The 12,297-nt window shown below is 43.6% G+C and overlaps 1 protein-coding gene across 7 annotated transcripts in view; it reads right to left on the reverse strand.

Annotated features, from left to right (window-relative positions):
* GPHN (gephyrin) overlaps positions 1–12,297 on the reverse strand; it is a 464,667-nt gene that overhangs the window by 68,562 nt on the left and 383,808 nt on the right. For all 7 annotated transcript variants that reach the window (XM_066612401.1, XM_066612402.1, XM_066612400.1 and 4 more), the window contains 2 exons: positions 8,811–8,948; positions 6,576–6,668 (listed from right to left, as the gene is read on the reverse strand). In XM_066612401.1, coding sequence (XP_066468498.1) covers positions 6,576–6,668; positions 8,811–8,948 — 231 coding nt within the window. The remainder of the gene's footprint in view (positions 1–6,575; positions 6,669–8,810; positions 8,949–12,297) is intronic.

The following is a 12,297-nucleotide window of genomic DNA, read 5'->3' on the forward strand; positions in this document are numbered from 1 at the left end:
TAAAAGTATATAAGAAAAACAAAAAACCCCAAATGTACCCAGTGACTACTTCCTTTCAAATGGCTGTCACTTCAAATATCCCAACGCTTGTAGGAGTTAATGCATCTCTGCTATTTTCCCTCAGGCTTCCCTTTACAAAACTCTTGTGTCAAATGCTCAAATTGTTACTTTTGCTTAGATGAATTTAAGAAGTATGTTGGCAATCTTGTGGGAGGGGTGGGGAGAGCTTACGAAAGGAGCATTTTCATAAAAATTCAGGAATGTATACAGGTCTTATGTACCCACTCCTCTGGGCACATATCAGATCTGCATGTTATCAAGGTTGATCACAGTCAGAGAGATCAATGTCACTGTGTCCCTGAAGCTGAGCAATTTTATCAGTATCTAAGAGTCTCCCTTACATTAGAAATTACTTGCATGAGAAAATAATTTTATTGCATATGAATAGGAGCAAGCCACCATTCTGAAAGCTGAGGGGAATTTTCAAGCAGTCTAGCCTATGAAAAAGATAGGCACTTCTTCTATGCACAGAAGATACCGGAAAACACTAGAAGCACACACTCCAAATTGGTTTGACCAACCATTATGCATACTTAACATAATGGTTAACCCACCGACAACAGAATAACAATCCTGCTATGTCCCTTCAAGTTCTATTGATCATGCAGCATCTAACATATCATAGGCACTATGTTAAACAGAAGTACACAGTGTAAGCATGTAAAATGTGCACACCAATAAAATACATTTTAAATTTGTCATAGAAAATTCAAAGTGGAATCATTAATGGGCAGTAGATGGGAGGAATTTGAATTCCACAAATTTAGATTTTGATATAGATTAACTGTTACAGAATATACCGCAGACACTCGCTTTTAAGTCCATCCCACAGTTAAGTCGAGGGCAGGTTTTGAGCCAACAACCATGGAATTTTCTATGACTCTTGGATAAGTCGGGGGTTAAACTTAGGGGGGTGTCTGACTATAGTTTTGTCTGATTTTACCAGAGGCCAGATCCTGAAAAATAACCTACCTCTAATTGTTACCTAAGAACTGTACAGTCTCTAATTTATTAAAAACATAGTAAAAGATCATAAGATACATTTTTATTCTTTTAAAATTCGGATCTTCACCACCTTTATGTAAACACTATCAAAGTGCACTGTAAACAACATACCAGTAAAACAGTGGTTCCCAACCTGGTATTCATGTACTCCCAGGGACTCAACAGGACCTTTAGAGGTACTTGAAAAAGAATGGAATAATGGCAAAAAAGGCAGGTCGTGCTCCAGAATGCCTTGCAAGGACCAGCAAGGCAGGAAGGGAGGTAGCTAGTTGGCTGTGAAAGCCGCACCAATAGCTAGTTTTTGGTCATCAATTCATGTATGAACCAGTGATTGAAAACCAGCACAGTAAAAAAGCTGAAACATAATATGGAAAGTGATCAATCACCCAGAATTTTTCAGCAAACTTCTGGTGCAAAACATTGCAAAGGCAGAGTCTTCTGTTCTTCAAACAGATAAAAAGAGAAAGTATGTGATGAATACATGAAGTCTGGGTTTTCATAGAGAGGACATGAGGGCTTGTATTATTACAAACATTTTGCTAATATGAAGGATACAATTTATGGAAATGGGCTGCCAAGGGATATGCAAGTGAAAAAGGTTGGGAACCACTGCAGGAGAACCATGAATCAAATCCACCTTAAAGGTATCTGGTGTGTTAAGCCAGAAGCTCTACATACAACATATAACGCATAATACAGGGGTGCTCACACTTTTTTGGCTTGAAAGCTACTTTGAAACCAAGCAAGGCCCGGAGATCTACCAGAGTTTTTTTACAATGTTCACACCATCATAACATATAACATTTATGTGTACAATGTATGTTGGTGTACTTTGCATAACCGCATGAGACAATATTGCACAACACAACATAATTAACTATAAACATTTTTTGTAATTACTTGAGTTTACTTTGATGACTTGCACTGAAGTGAATCAGCCAAGGATGCATAGCCCGGACAGTAGCTGCTGACAGCCAGCTTCAAGCACACTTCCAAATGTTCATCAGTCATGATGGACCGGTACTTGGACTTAAATGATCTTCATGTAGGAAAAGGCTGACTCACATAAATAAGTGGAGCCCTTCCTGCCTCAGGTGCTCTTATATCCCTGAGGGCCCTAATGCCTTCAAGTAGCTGCAGCTGTGCAGCACACTCTGGTGGATGCCCAGGCCTTACCCTTAAAGGGGCCACTGCTGACACCACATCTACCTCCCCACCAGATCTTCCTCCATTCCAATACAAGTGGGGGGGGGGGAGCAGATCTCTATACCGACCAGTGCAAAAACAAGGGAAAGGTGTGGGGGAGGGAAGATCTCTATATAGGCATCACAGCAAGACCAGTGCAAAACCCCTTGCACACAGAACCAACAGATGGAAGTTGGGGGGGGGGGCAGATCTCCATATATACCAGTGCAAAAACAGGGGAAAGGTAAGTCATCCCCAGGAGAGTCAACTCCCTGGGCTCACTCCCAGGGATGCGTGGACGGGAGAGAAGCCTGCCAGCGGCTCCTCTCCAGGACTACTCATGAGTCAGCCCCAGTAGACTACTCACTCCCAGGGATGCCTCACTCCCAGGGTGGGGCTCACTCCCAAGAATGCGTGGATGGGAGAGAAGCCTTCGATCAACTCATTTTGCCTGGTGATCGACTGGTAGATTGGGATCGACTTATTGAGCACCCCTGCCATAATACATAACTGAGAGTGTGCAATTTAATTCACAGCAGAGAGATGAGATATTTGTAACCTTTTTTACTCAGAAGTAGAACCACTGTTTTCCATGGGTGTTATTCTTAAATAATGGTACACTGAATTGTAGCCTGGGACTTTGTTTCCAATGGAAAGGAGGATCCCATCCTGGTGTTGGAAAAAACAGACCTGCTTTGCAAGCATTTGCAAAGCAGAACCAGGCTGCAAACAGCATTTGCAAAAGAAAGGAGAATAAAAGGTTAACTTTGGCTGGAATTTTTCAGTGAAGTTGCTGTAGAAACAAATGATCTCTGCATTGCTTCTAATGAGCGGTGCCTGCCTGCTGCTTGAGAAAGAAACCAAACTTTTCAGAGTTTAAAAGCTCTGCCCTCTGATTGATCCAGAGATAAGGCAAAGTGATAATTTGAGCTTGATTACTTGGCAAAAATTTTATGTACTATAGGTGAGTATCTACGGTAAGTCTAATAAAGTATGTCATGGACTGGGCCACATGTTCATGAGTTATTGCAAAGAGACAGTCAGCAGGGTCTTGCTTGGCTTCATATACTATAGCACAATCAATTTCCTGCTATTAAGTGAATAACTGAGGGTTCAATTCTATCCAACTTTTCAGTGCTGGTGTAACTACAATACAGCCCTGAGGAAAGGGAACAAATGAGGAGGCCTCCATGACTGTTCCCTTACTGCAGGATGCAGCACTTGCTTCATTGGCACGGTTGTACCTGCGCTGCAAAATTGGATAGGATTTGGCCCTATGTCATTTATGGCCTACTCCTGTGGGAACGCTTTGCCCCTGGAACTCATGTTCTGGCAGCACAGCATTCTTTACGGCAGTCACAAAAGACAATGCAACATTCAGCACAGTCACACTGCTATTGCAAGTGACAAGTGGCCACTGCTGCATGCCACTGGCACTGTGTATCCAGCACATCCTGAGCAGCCACCGCCTCCTCGGGAGAAGGGAACATTCGTCCCCTTCCCCTGAGTAAAGGAAGTAGCCCCACAGTGGGGCTACTCGATTCTAAGGCAGCTCTGGAGTTGCTGCAGAATCAGAGAGCTCTATGTTGGGCTACAGGGCCTGACATGGAGCTCAGGATCCAGTGTTGCCAGTGGCGTCACTAGGATTTGCATCACCCGGTGTGGAAGGCGTGCGCGTCACCCCATGCAGTGGGCGGGGCAACGCCCCAGGTGGTGGGCGTGGTGATTTACCATTGCCCTGCCCCCCACTGGTTTTTTGGCTGTACCTTTTCTTAGAACACAGATATTTCAATGTGGTGGCTGACATGCCCAATGTCGTCTGATCTTGGAAGCTAAGCAGGGTCAGGCCTGGTTAGTACTTGGATGGGAGACCACCTGGGAATACTGGGTGCTGTAGGCTTATACCATAGTCTTTCGAGACTGAAGGTTGCCAACCATTTGTTTCATTGCATTCTGCATGAAATTACACATTGATTGATATATAACATGATGGTATTATTCCTCCAAGCTCTGATTTTAGTGATTTTGAAAACTTGTAGAGACTCTCTCTCTCACACACACACACACACCTGTGTCAACTTACTAACACCTTATTGCAGCAGTTCTCAAACTTTCAGCACTGGGACCCATTTTTTAGAATGACAATCTGTTCAGGACCCATTGGAAGTGATGTCATGGCCAGAAGTGACATCATCAAGTAAATTAAAATAAATAATTATAAATAAATTAAAATAAAAGAAATAATTAAATAAGGGAAGCCAATCCTGTTCCACCAAGTGAATCTACTCTGAAGTAAGTCCTATTGTGGTCAATGGGACTTACTCTCAGGAAAGTGTGGGTAGGATTGCAGCCTGTGAGCCCAATCCTATGCATGTCTACTCTGAAGCAAGTCCCATAGTGGTCAATGGAGCTTACTTTGTAGTCTGCCTGCAATAACAACCCCCCAAAAAGAATCAGTGAGATTTCCAGCCCTCCCAGTGCCCAGTTTAAAGTTCTTCTATTTCAAGCATATCAAGATAAAGACCCACCTGGCTTTGCAAGTGCAAAATAGAAAACATTCCCCTTACCAGTTCAAGCCTCTTTTTTTGGTCCTTCTTAGTGGAGGGGTGGGTGGGGGCTGCCTTCTGGAGCATTTGTTGCGCTCTAGTTCCATTGGATCAGGACCATTCTGGTGTCCTCACATTCCCCTTTGCCTAACCTGACCATCAGCCAAGGCACATCTGCCTACTCGTGACTAAATGCAACTGTAAGGCTGCTTCGCTTTCCATAGGGCTAAATAGGTTCACAGCTGGGAGGGAAGGACCTCCTCCTCGGGTGTTTCATTCATTGGATCAGGACCATTCTGACGTCCTTGGAGTCCTTTCAGCCTGCCCTTTTCAACGGACTAAGGCAAATTCGCCTACTCCCAAGTAAATGCGGCCACATGGCTTCATTTTGGGCTCAATAGACTTGCAGTTGGGAGGGAGGGACCTCCTTCTCAGGTGTTTTTTGGGGCTGCATTAATTGGATCAGGACCATTCTGGTGTCGTTGGATTCCTCTCAGCCTGCTCTTTCCGATGGACTAAGGCAAGTTCACCTACTTGTGAGTAAATGCACGATATGGCTTGGTTTCACTTTCCATTGGGCTCCATGCATTTTTTGTTTTCTGGTTTTTTGCCAATAACTTTTGATAGAAAGGAGATAATTCACTTGAGGTTTTGCATTGTATTCTGCTGGAAATTCCGCATCCAATGGTATATAACATGATGGGGTTACTCCTAACCACCACAATTTCACTTTCACTTAACATAGGGATCCATTCATTTTTTCTTTCTGGTTTTTTGGCCATAACTTTTGAAGGAAAGGAGCTATTTCAATTCCGTTTTCTTGCATTCCATTCCACTGGACATTCCACATTCAACAGTGTATGGCATGACGGGGTAGCTCCTAATGCTGCGATTTTAGCATGTCTTCCCCCCGGCGCGTTAACCCCCCTGGCGCGTCACCTGGTGCGGCCCACACACCCCTAGCAACGCCACTGAGTGTTGCTCAGCTCCACCAGACCCGCCCTTCTCCCACCCTATACTGTCCCCCCAGCACACCTCCTCCCTGCCCTCTCCTCACCCTCCCCTCACCCCCCCCTGTCCTGGAACACCTTCTCCCTGTCCCCCCCCCCCCCCCAGCAACCTCTTCGCTGCCCGGCAATTCGGGCAACCAGCCTTCCACTGGCGCTAGCCCAGCACCGGCTCGCACTCTAGCTAGCTCTGGCCTTGCAAGCGCTGAGGGCTCACAAAAGTGTTTTACATGTTTGTAACAGTGTGCACTGGCAGTGAGCTGGAGCACACTGTTTAGGATTGGGCTCTTAGTTTGCTAAATATAATAATGAATTTCAGCCAAAAAGGTGTGTACAGAATGAACAGGACAGCCATTAAGAGGAAATTGTGTACATGGGCAAAATAAGAGTTACTCCAGGAATTTTTTGTATTGAAACAGCCTGGTGATCTAAGACGGCTCACCTAAGGGACTCTGGCAGAATCATAGCAGCACAACTTTGTATGTTTAAATTATGCTCTTAGCCACCTCTGTTTCTTCAGGAAAGAGAAGGGATGCAATTTTAAAAAATATGAATAAATATGAGGAATCACTCTCCTATGGCTTCAAATACTTTTGAAGAGTTACAAAAAACTGACTTTTTTAGAGTGTGTTTGGGTTACTTTTGTGAGCAGGCTGTATCAATTTCATCAGGGGAAGGAATGTGCCCCCTGCTACTCTATATAAACAAGATATTTGGTGTAAAGCTGAACTTTCAAAAATTCCACATCAATGTGAAAAGCACAAACATTTACCTCTGACAGCATAGCCATCTTTTACTGAAGCTGGGAAGGGCGGTAGGTTGTCTTTTGCATAAACTTCTTGGGCAAGGACCCTGCCCATTCCATCTATGGAGAGAGAGAGAGGGAGAGAGGGAGAGAGAGAGAGAAGATCCTTGCTAGCAAACTCAAACTCAAAATAAAAAAAGAATAGGACAGCAAGTACAGAATGTTTCTATAGATTATTTTCATATTTACTTGAAACTTCGCACAGAAGTGTTTACTAGGCTGTATATTTCTTTCAACTAAGAGGGGCTTTTTAAAGTGTGCCCTCTTAAATTTAGCAGGGGGAGAGCAATTGTCACTTTTCACCCCAGCATGCCATATTTTTCAGTGGCTGTTGCTACTGTCTCTGCTGTTGTATTGTTATTTTTAAGATAAGTAGCCCTTTGAGGACATGGAACCATTTGATTTATTTTACTATGGGCACAATTCTACTCTGTGCTGGAACAGGCAAACCAAGAGGTTTGCAACATATCCAGGACAAAGCGGCTCAGACAGAGGCAAGGGGAGACTTTTCCCCTTACCTCCGGATAAGGTGTCTTTGCCCACCTAATCAGGAAATAGAGTGCAGCAAAAAAAAAAAATCCCTTTATGAGAAGGATTTTTGCTTCACTGATTGAAGCATATTAGATACATGGTAATTGTAGGGTGGGTGAATATTCAAAACAGTGACACTCAAGCAAAGGAAAAATGAGGTCTACTCATTGTTGGGACCCCCTCCCCCACTGCTATTTCCTACTCCTTCTTTTCTGATGTACAACATTTTGCCTTCAAGAAGGGGAGGGGAAACATCAAGGAGGGGTATAAGCCAAATCAAGGCAGTGGCTGTGCCCACCATGATCATATTCTTTACCATTTGAGCAGGGGTATTTTTCCCCATGAGAGATCATGGGGATTTGGATCCCAAGTTCCAGAATTTCCATGTAAAATGTACTTATTTGGGAAAAGAAGATGTGGAGAAGTGGTAGTGAGCACTTATGTAATGTCATTTCCTGCCAAGAAGCCTTGGTTTCAAAGTCACTGGTGATAAAAATATAAGTATGTCTATGGAGTGTCCAAATGCTGCCTTCCTCTCTCCCTTGATAAATTGTTTTGTCTTATGAAAAGTAGCAGGGGAGGAGACAACACTTGTAAAGCTCAAGGATTTTTGGTGAACTAGCAGCCTCAGTTGCACCCAAGCTCTGATAAGTCCTCTTCTGAAAAAATGAGGAGTTGGTCTTTGCAAGCAAATCTAGTACCGCCAACAACCAGTCGTTATGGAACTGTTCCCTCTTTGAGAATCAAAAGACCCCTGAGATGTACTGTCTTCTAGCAGGAACCCAGAACCTGCTCTGCCTGCCCATCACTCCTAGGACCTCAGGAACAGACACAATGCCAGATCAGAACTGAAGCACAAACATGGCACAAAGGCCTTATTGTTTCTGGGCCTACTTGGGAGGAGGATGCAGGCTCAGGCATGGTTCCAGATCAGGACCTTCGTTAGACTAAGGAAGGAGTGGGATTTCCTGAAGGTTTATAACACTTTAATCTCGTCTTGTCTTTTGCTGGTACAACATCCCCCTTCTAGAGTTCCTCTGTAACCTAGCTTCTTAATTACTCACCATCTCCTTGTTCAGTCTACTTTCCTCATGCTCTTGGTTCTTGTTTTAGCTGTGCATCTTCAGTCTCCTGGATTATCCTGTCTCCTTATCTTGCCACCCATCATTCCCGTTCCCTGCCGCTTAAAGCCATTGGAGGTACTGCCCTGAGTCACAAGTAATGCTTTCCTGTTCCTTTGGCTGCCAGAACAGGATACCTGATCACCCACCTTAATACGTTTGTAGAGAAAAATGTAACTTCACATTAGCTATGTTGATCATTTTCCTAACATTGACATGCATCTGCTTACTGCAACTAGAAGCTTGAGTATAAAGTGAAGTAGCTAAGATACTGAACTGTGAGCCAGAAAGTTCGTAGATCAAACTGTGTTTCTGCTGTGGACTCAACTAAGTAGTCTTAAACAAGTTACATTACTTTCTTTCAGCTTCAGCACCCCATCTACAATACGGAAATAATAACATTGAACATCACAGGCTTGTTCTAAAGATTACCAAGATATATACGTGAAGTGCTTTGCACCATCACAAGAGCTCTGCACTACAGAAAAAGAAACCAAATGAAAATTCTCCTCCTTCCTCCTCCTCTGGAAGTCCAAACTATATGAAATACCTCGATAATTGATTATTTCTGTGCCAAGAACTGGGGTCATCTCCAGCACTGTGATGAAAGCTTTGTCCATAGATGTTAATGGAAATGGAGACATACGGTGTCTTCTTGCCACCTTTGTAATGTCTACGGCACTATGACCTGTAGAGGAAGAATACAAACATTGAGAAGATACTGCCTTGTACTTCCTTAGAAAGATAACATTATAATATACACAACTGTTTTTTCTTTCTCCAAGAACTGTATGCCAACAAGGTATTGCACACATTCCACAGTGTATCTGATTATATAATGTAAACATGGTTTCAAGGTGTATGCCAGCTTTGGTCTAAGTGATGTACTCCACTAAAGGAAATAAATAAGAAGAACTGGGAATTTAGCATAAAATCAGCAGAATTAGAAATGTTAAACAGTGTTAAAGCCACTATACTACTGAAAAATCTATTGGAAGTTTTACTGATCACCATTAAGGTACTGATTGATTTATAAGGCAAATGAGACAGAATTTCTGCTTCATAACTCCTAGGAGATCTCTTAACATTTTGAGACTGATATTTCCAAGAGCTGAACATCATCAAAGTAATCACATGCCCAAATACAATGGGAGATCATGAAATGCCTTATTCTGAACTGACAGTATATGCATGGTATTAAGTGTGCAATTACATCCAGCCACAAGCTGCAGTGGATTGAAGCACAGATTGTTAAAGATTGTCATTTGAGTCAACACAATCTCATGTTTATTTGTACATGTAACTTGTCATTACTTCATATATCTGAAGTGCTTGATATGAACTGCATGTATTCAACTTTACCTCTAACTTCAGCACCATTTATGGGTCAATCATAACCTTTATTATAAGATTAATTACGGAGAGGGAAAAAGAGGCCCTAATTACTGATGGGACTTTTCCCCATGTTTGTAACTTGTTTCAGTATGGGGTTTACTTCTTTGTTGGGGGAATAAACTAGAAATTCAACTGAGTTAAATAGTTGTTACAGCCCAATCTTACCTAAATCCCTATGTGGAGATGCAGAGGCTCTGGCACAGCTACTGCTGTATCCCATGGGGGATTTTTGGATGCAAGGATGCTTGTCCTCTTGCCCTGGGGTAAGCCCCAGCAGCCACTATGGGTCAACTCGGACCTGTGCCAGCTTAGTCACTGGCGCAGGACCACCGTAAGCTGGGAAGGCAGATCAAGCCTGGAAAGTGGCTGCTCCCAATCCCGCCCCCTCCTGGGCCTGATCCACTCTCCTCGCTGCCCCATCACCGCCCTGTTCCACCAACCCCTCCCCATTCTCTTCACCCCTGCCTCCCTCCAACCCCCTGAGCAGGCTTACCTGCTCCGGTGGGTCTACATGGATCTGCCAGCATATGGGAAGCTGCGCTGGTTCCCAGCCAGCCAGTCTGCAGTACACTGACGGTATCTGCTTAGCAACTGCCGTAAAGAAGCCTTCACCAGAGCAAAACTAGCTATGCCAGCAGGGGAAGGGGATAGGGCCATCTTCAAGTTTAGCAAACCTCCTTTAGAAAACTTGTTTAAACACACTTTAAAACTACTAGTTACCATTTCATCATTTTCTAAATTGGTTACCACTGATATGACATGCACGAGAGTATTCAAGACTCGTAATTCAAGAGTCTTCAAGAGATGCTTAATTCTGGACATTAGTATCATTGAAGGCAACAACAGTAGCAACCACAAATTTAAAGTTTTCTCTCTTTTAAAACTTAGAGCCCAGTCCTATCCATTCCCCCCCACCACCACTGATGTAGCTTCACTAAAAAGGCACAAAATGTATCTTGGGAGGGGGTGGTGGTTCAGGAGGATTTGGAGGGGAGAGGTGGAAAATTTCCCCTTATCTCGCTGTAAGCTTCCTGCTCTGCAGTGGGTCACCTTGGACATGTGCCAGCTCTGTAGCCTGCGCAAATCTGAGAAGGAAGGGGCAGGAAGACTTGAAAAAGAGGGGATAGCATCCAGCATGCACCATTGCTGCCAAATCCACCCCATCCTGCAGCCTCCACACACCCTTGTTCCTCCCCCAGCCCCATTTCACCACTTCCTCGCCCACCCCTACCCCACTCCATGCTTTTCCTTTTCTGGCAGGCACAGTGGCATCTGACAGCAGAGTTGGAGTGCTGCCATCTGTTGTTGTTGCACTTGCAAAATAAGTACTTTTCAGGTTGATTATTACAAGAAAAATAAGAATATGTAACTGGAGATTGAATTTTGCTACTAAACTCTGTATAAGAACAGCCCCACTGGATCAGGCCATAGGCCCATCTAGTCCAGCTTCCTGTATCTCACAGCGGCCCACCAACTGCTCCAGGGAGCACACCAGATAACAAGAGACCTCATCCTGGTGCCCTCCCTTGCATCTGGCATTCTGACATAACCCATTTCTAAAATCAGGAGGTTGCGCATACACATCATGGCTTGTACCCCGTAATGGATTTTCTTTTTCTCCTCTTTAAAGTATGGAAGTACGGAAGGATCCCATACCAGCAGATTGAGTCCGGGACCCCTGCATGCATTCCCGAGGGACTTCTGAGCGCGGCAGAGGTTGTGGATATCTATCCCTGGCCTCTTCTGGGCTCACTAAGAGTTTGGCAGCTCAAATCATGTTACTTCTGATTTCACAGAGAAACCAGAGGTATCATTTTTAATGCCTTATAAGGCATTAGGAAGACTGGGGAAACCCTGGAGGGTCCCACTCCATCTCTGGAGGGGGGTGCACCTCCAGGGGGTGGCCCCCAGACTGCAGGGACAGGTGCTCGTCTGTATCCATGGGGGGGGGGAGTTCCAGAACAGAAACCTCACAGATAAGGGGGCATGCTTGTATATAGATCAGAAGCACTTTCTTTATCAACTATATGAGGAATAAAATGAATTTTTACTAGGTACAAGCTTTCAGACTGTAGAAGTGACAATAGTAATTGTGAAAAACCTTAAACAAATAGCTTCTAAAACTTATAACTCTACTTTTTAGAAATATATTTTAATATCACAGATAAAACTTTTCCAAATTTCAGATTTTAATATATGAGTTTGGGAAAACAGCAAACAGAGGAAAAGGTTCAATGGCTGCTGCTGATTGGCTTTTAGATATAACAAATCACTAAAACACTAAAAAGAAAAACTAAAAAAATCACATTTTATAACAAGGTCAGTACCTGGATGGGACTGAGTGTGTGTGGGACTGACAACATCATGGCAATTAAAATTCCCTAAATATCTGTGTATTGAAATTCCCCCAACTTGCTGTTGTTTCAAAGAGACATATATTATTAACCACTCTCAAGAGACTGAGATTTCTAAAAGAGAAACCAAGGTGATTAACAGAAAAAGGCAGCTATAGGCTTAAAAAATTGCAGTGCAGTTACTGTCAAGGACAACAGCATTTCTTCAGCTTTTTGGGATTTCATGCTGGGTGTACTAACAGGTTTAGTTAAAACAACTCACAGCCCAATCCTAACAAGCAGCCCAAT

The sequence above is a fragment of the Tiliqua scincoides genome, chromosome 1, assembly GCF_035046505.1.
Source record: "Tiliqua scincoides isolate rTilSci1 chromosome 1, rTilSci1.hap2, whole genome shotgun sequence".
In the NCBI taxonomy this organism is placed as follows: Eukaryota; Metazoa; Chordata; class Lepidosauria; order Squamata; family Scincidae; genus Tiliqua; species Tiliqua scincoides.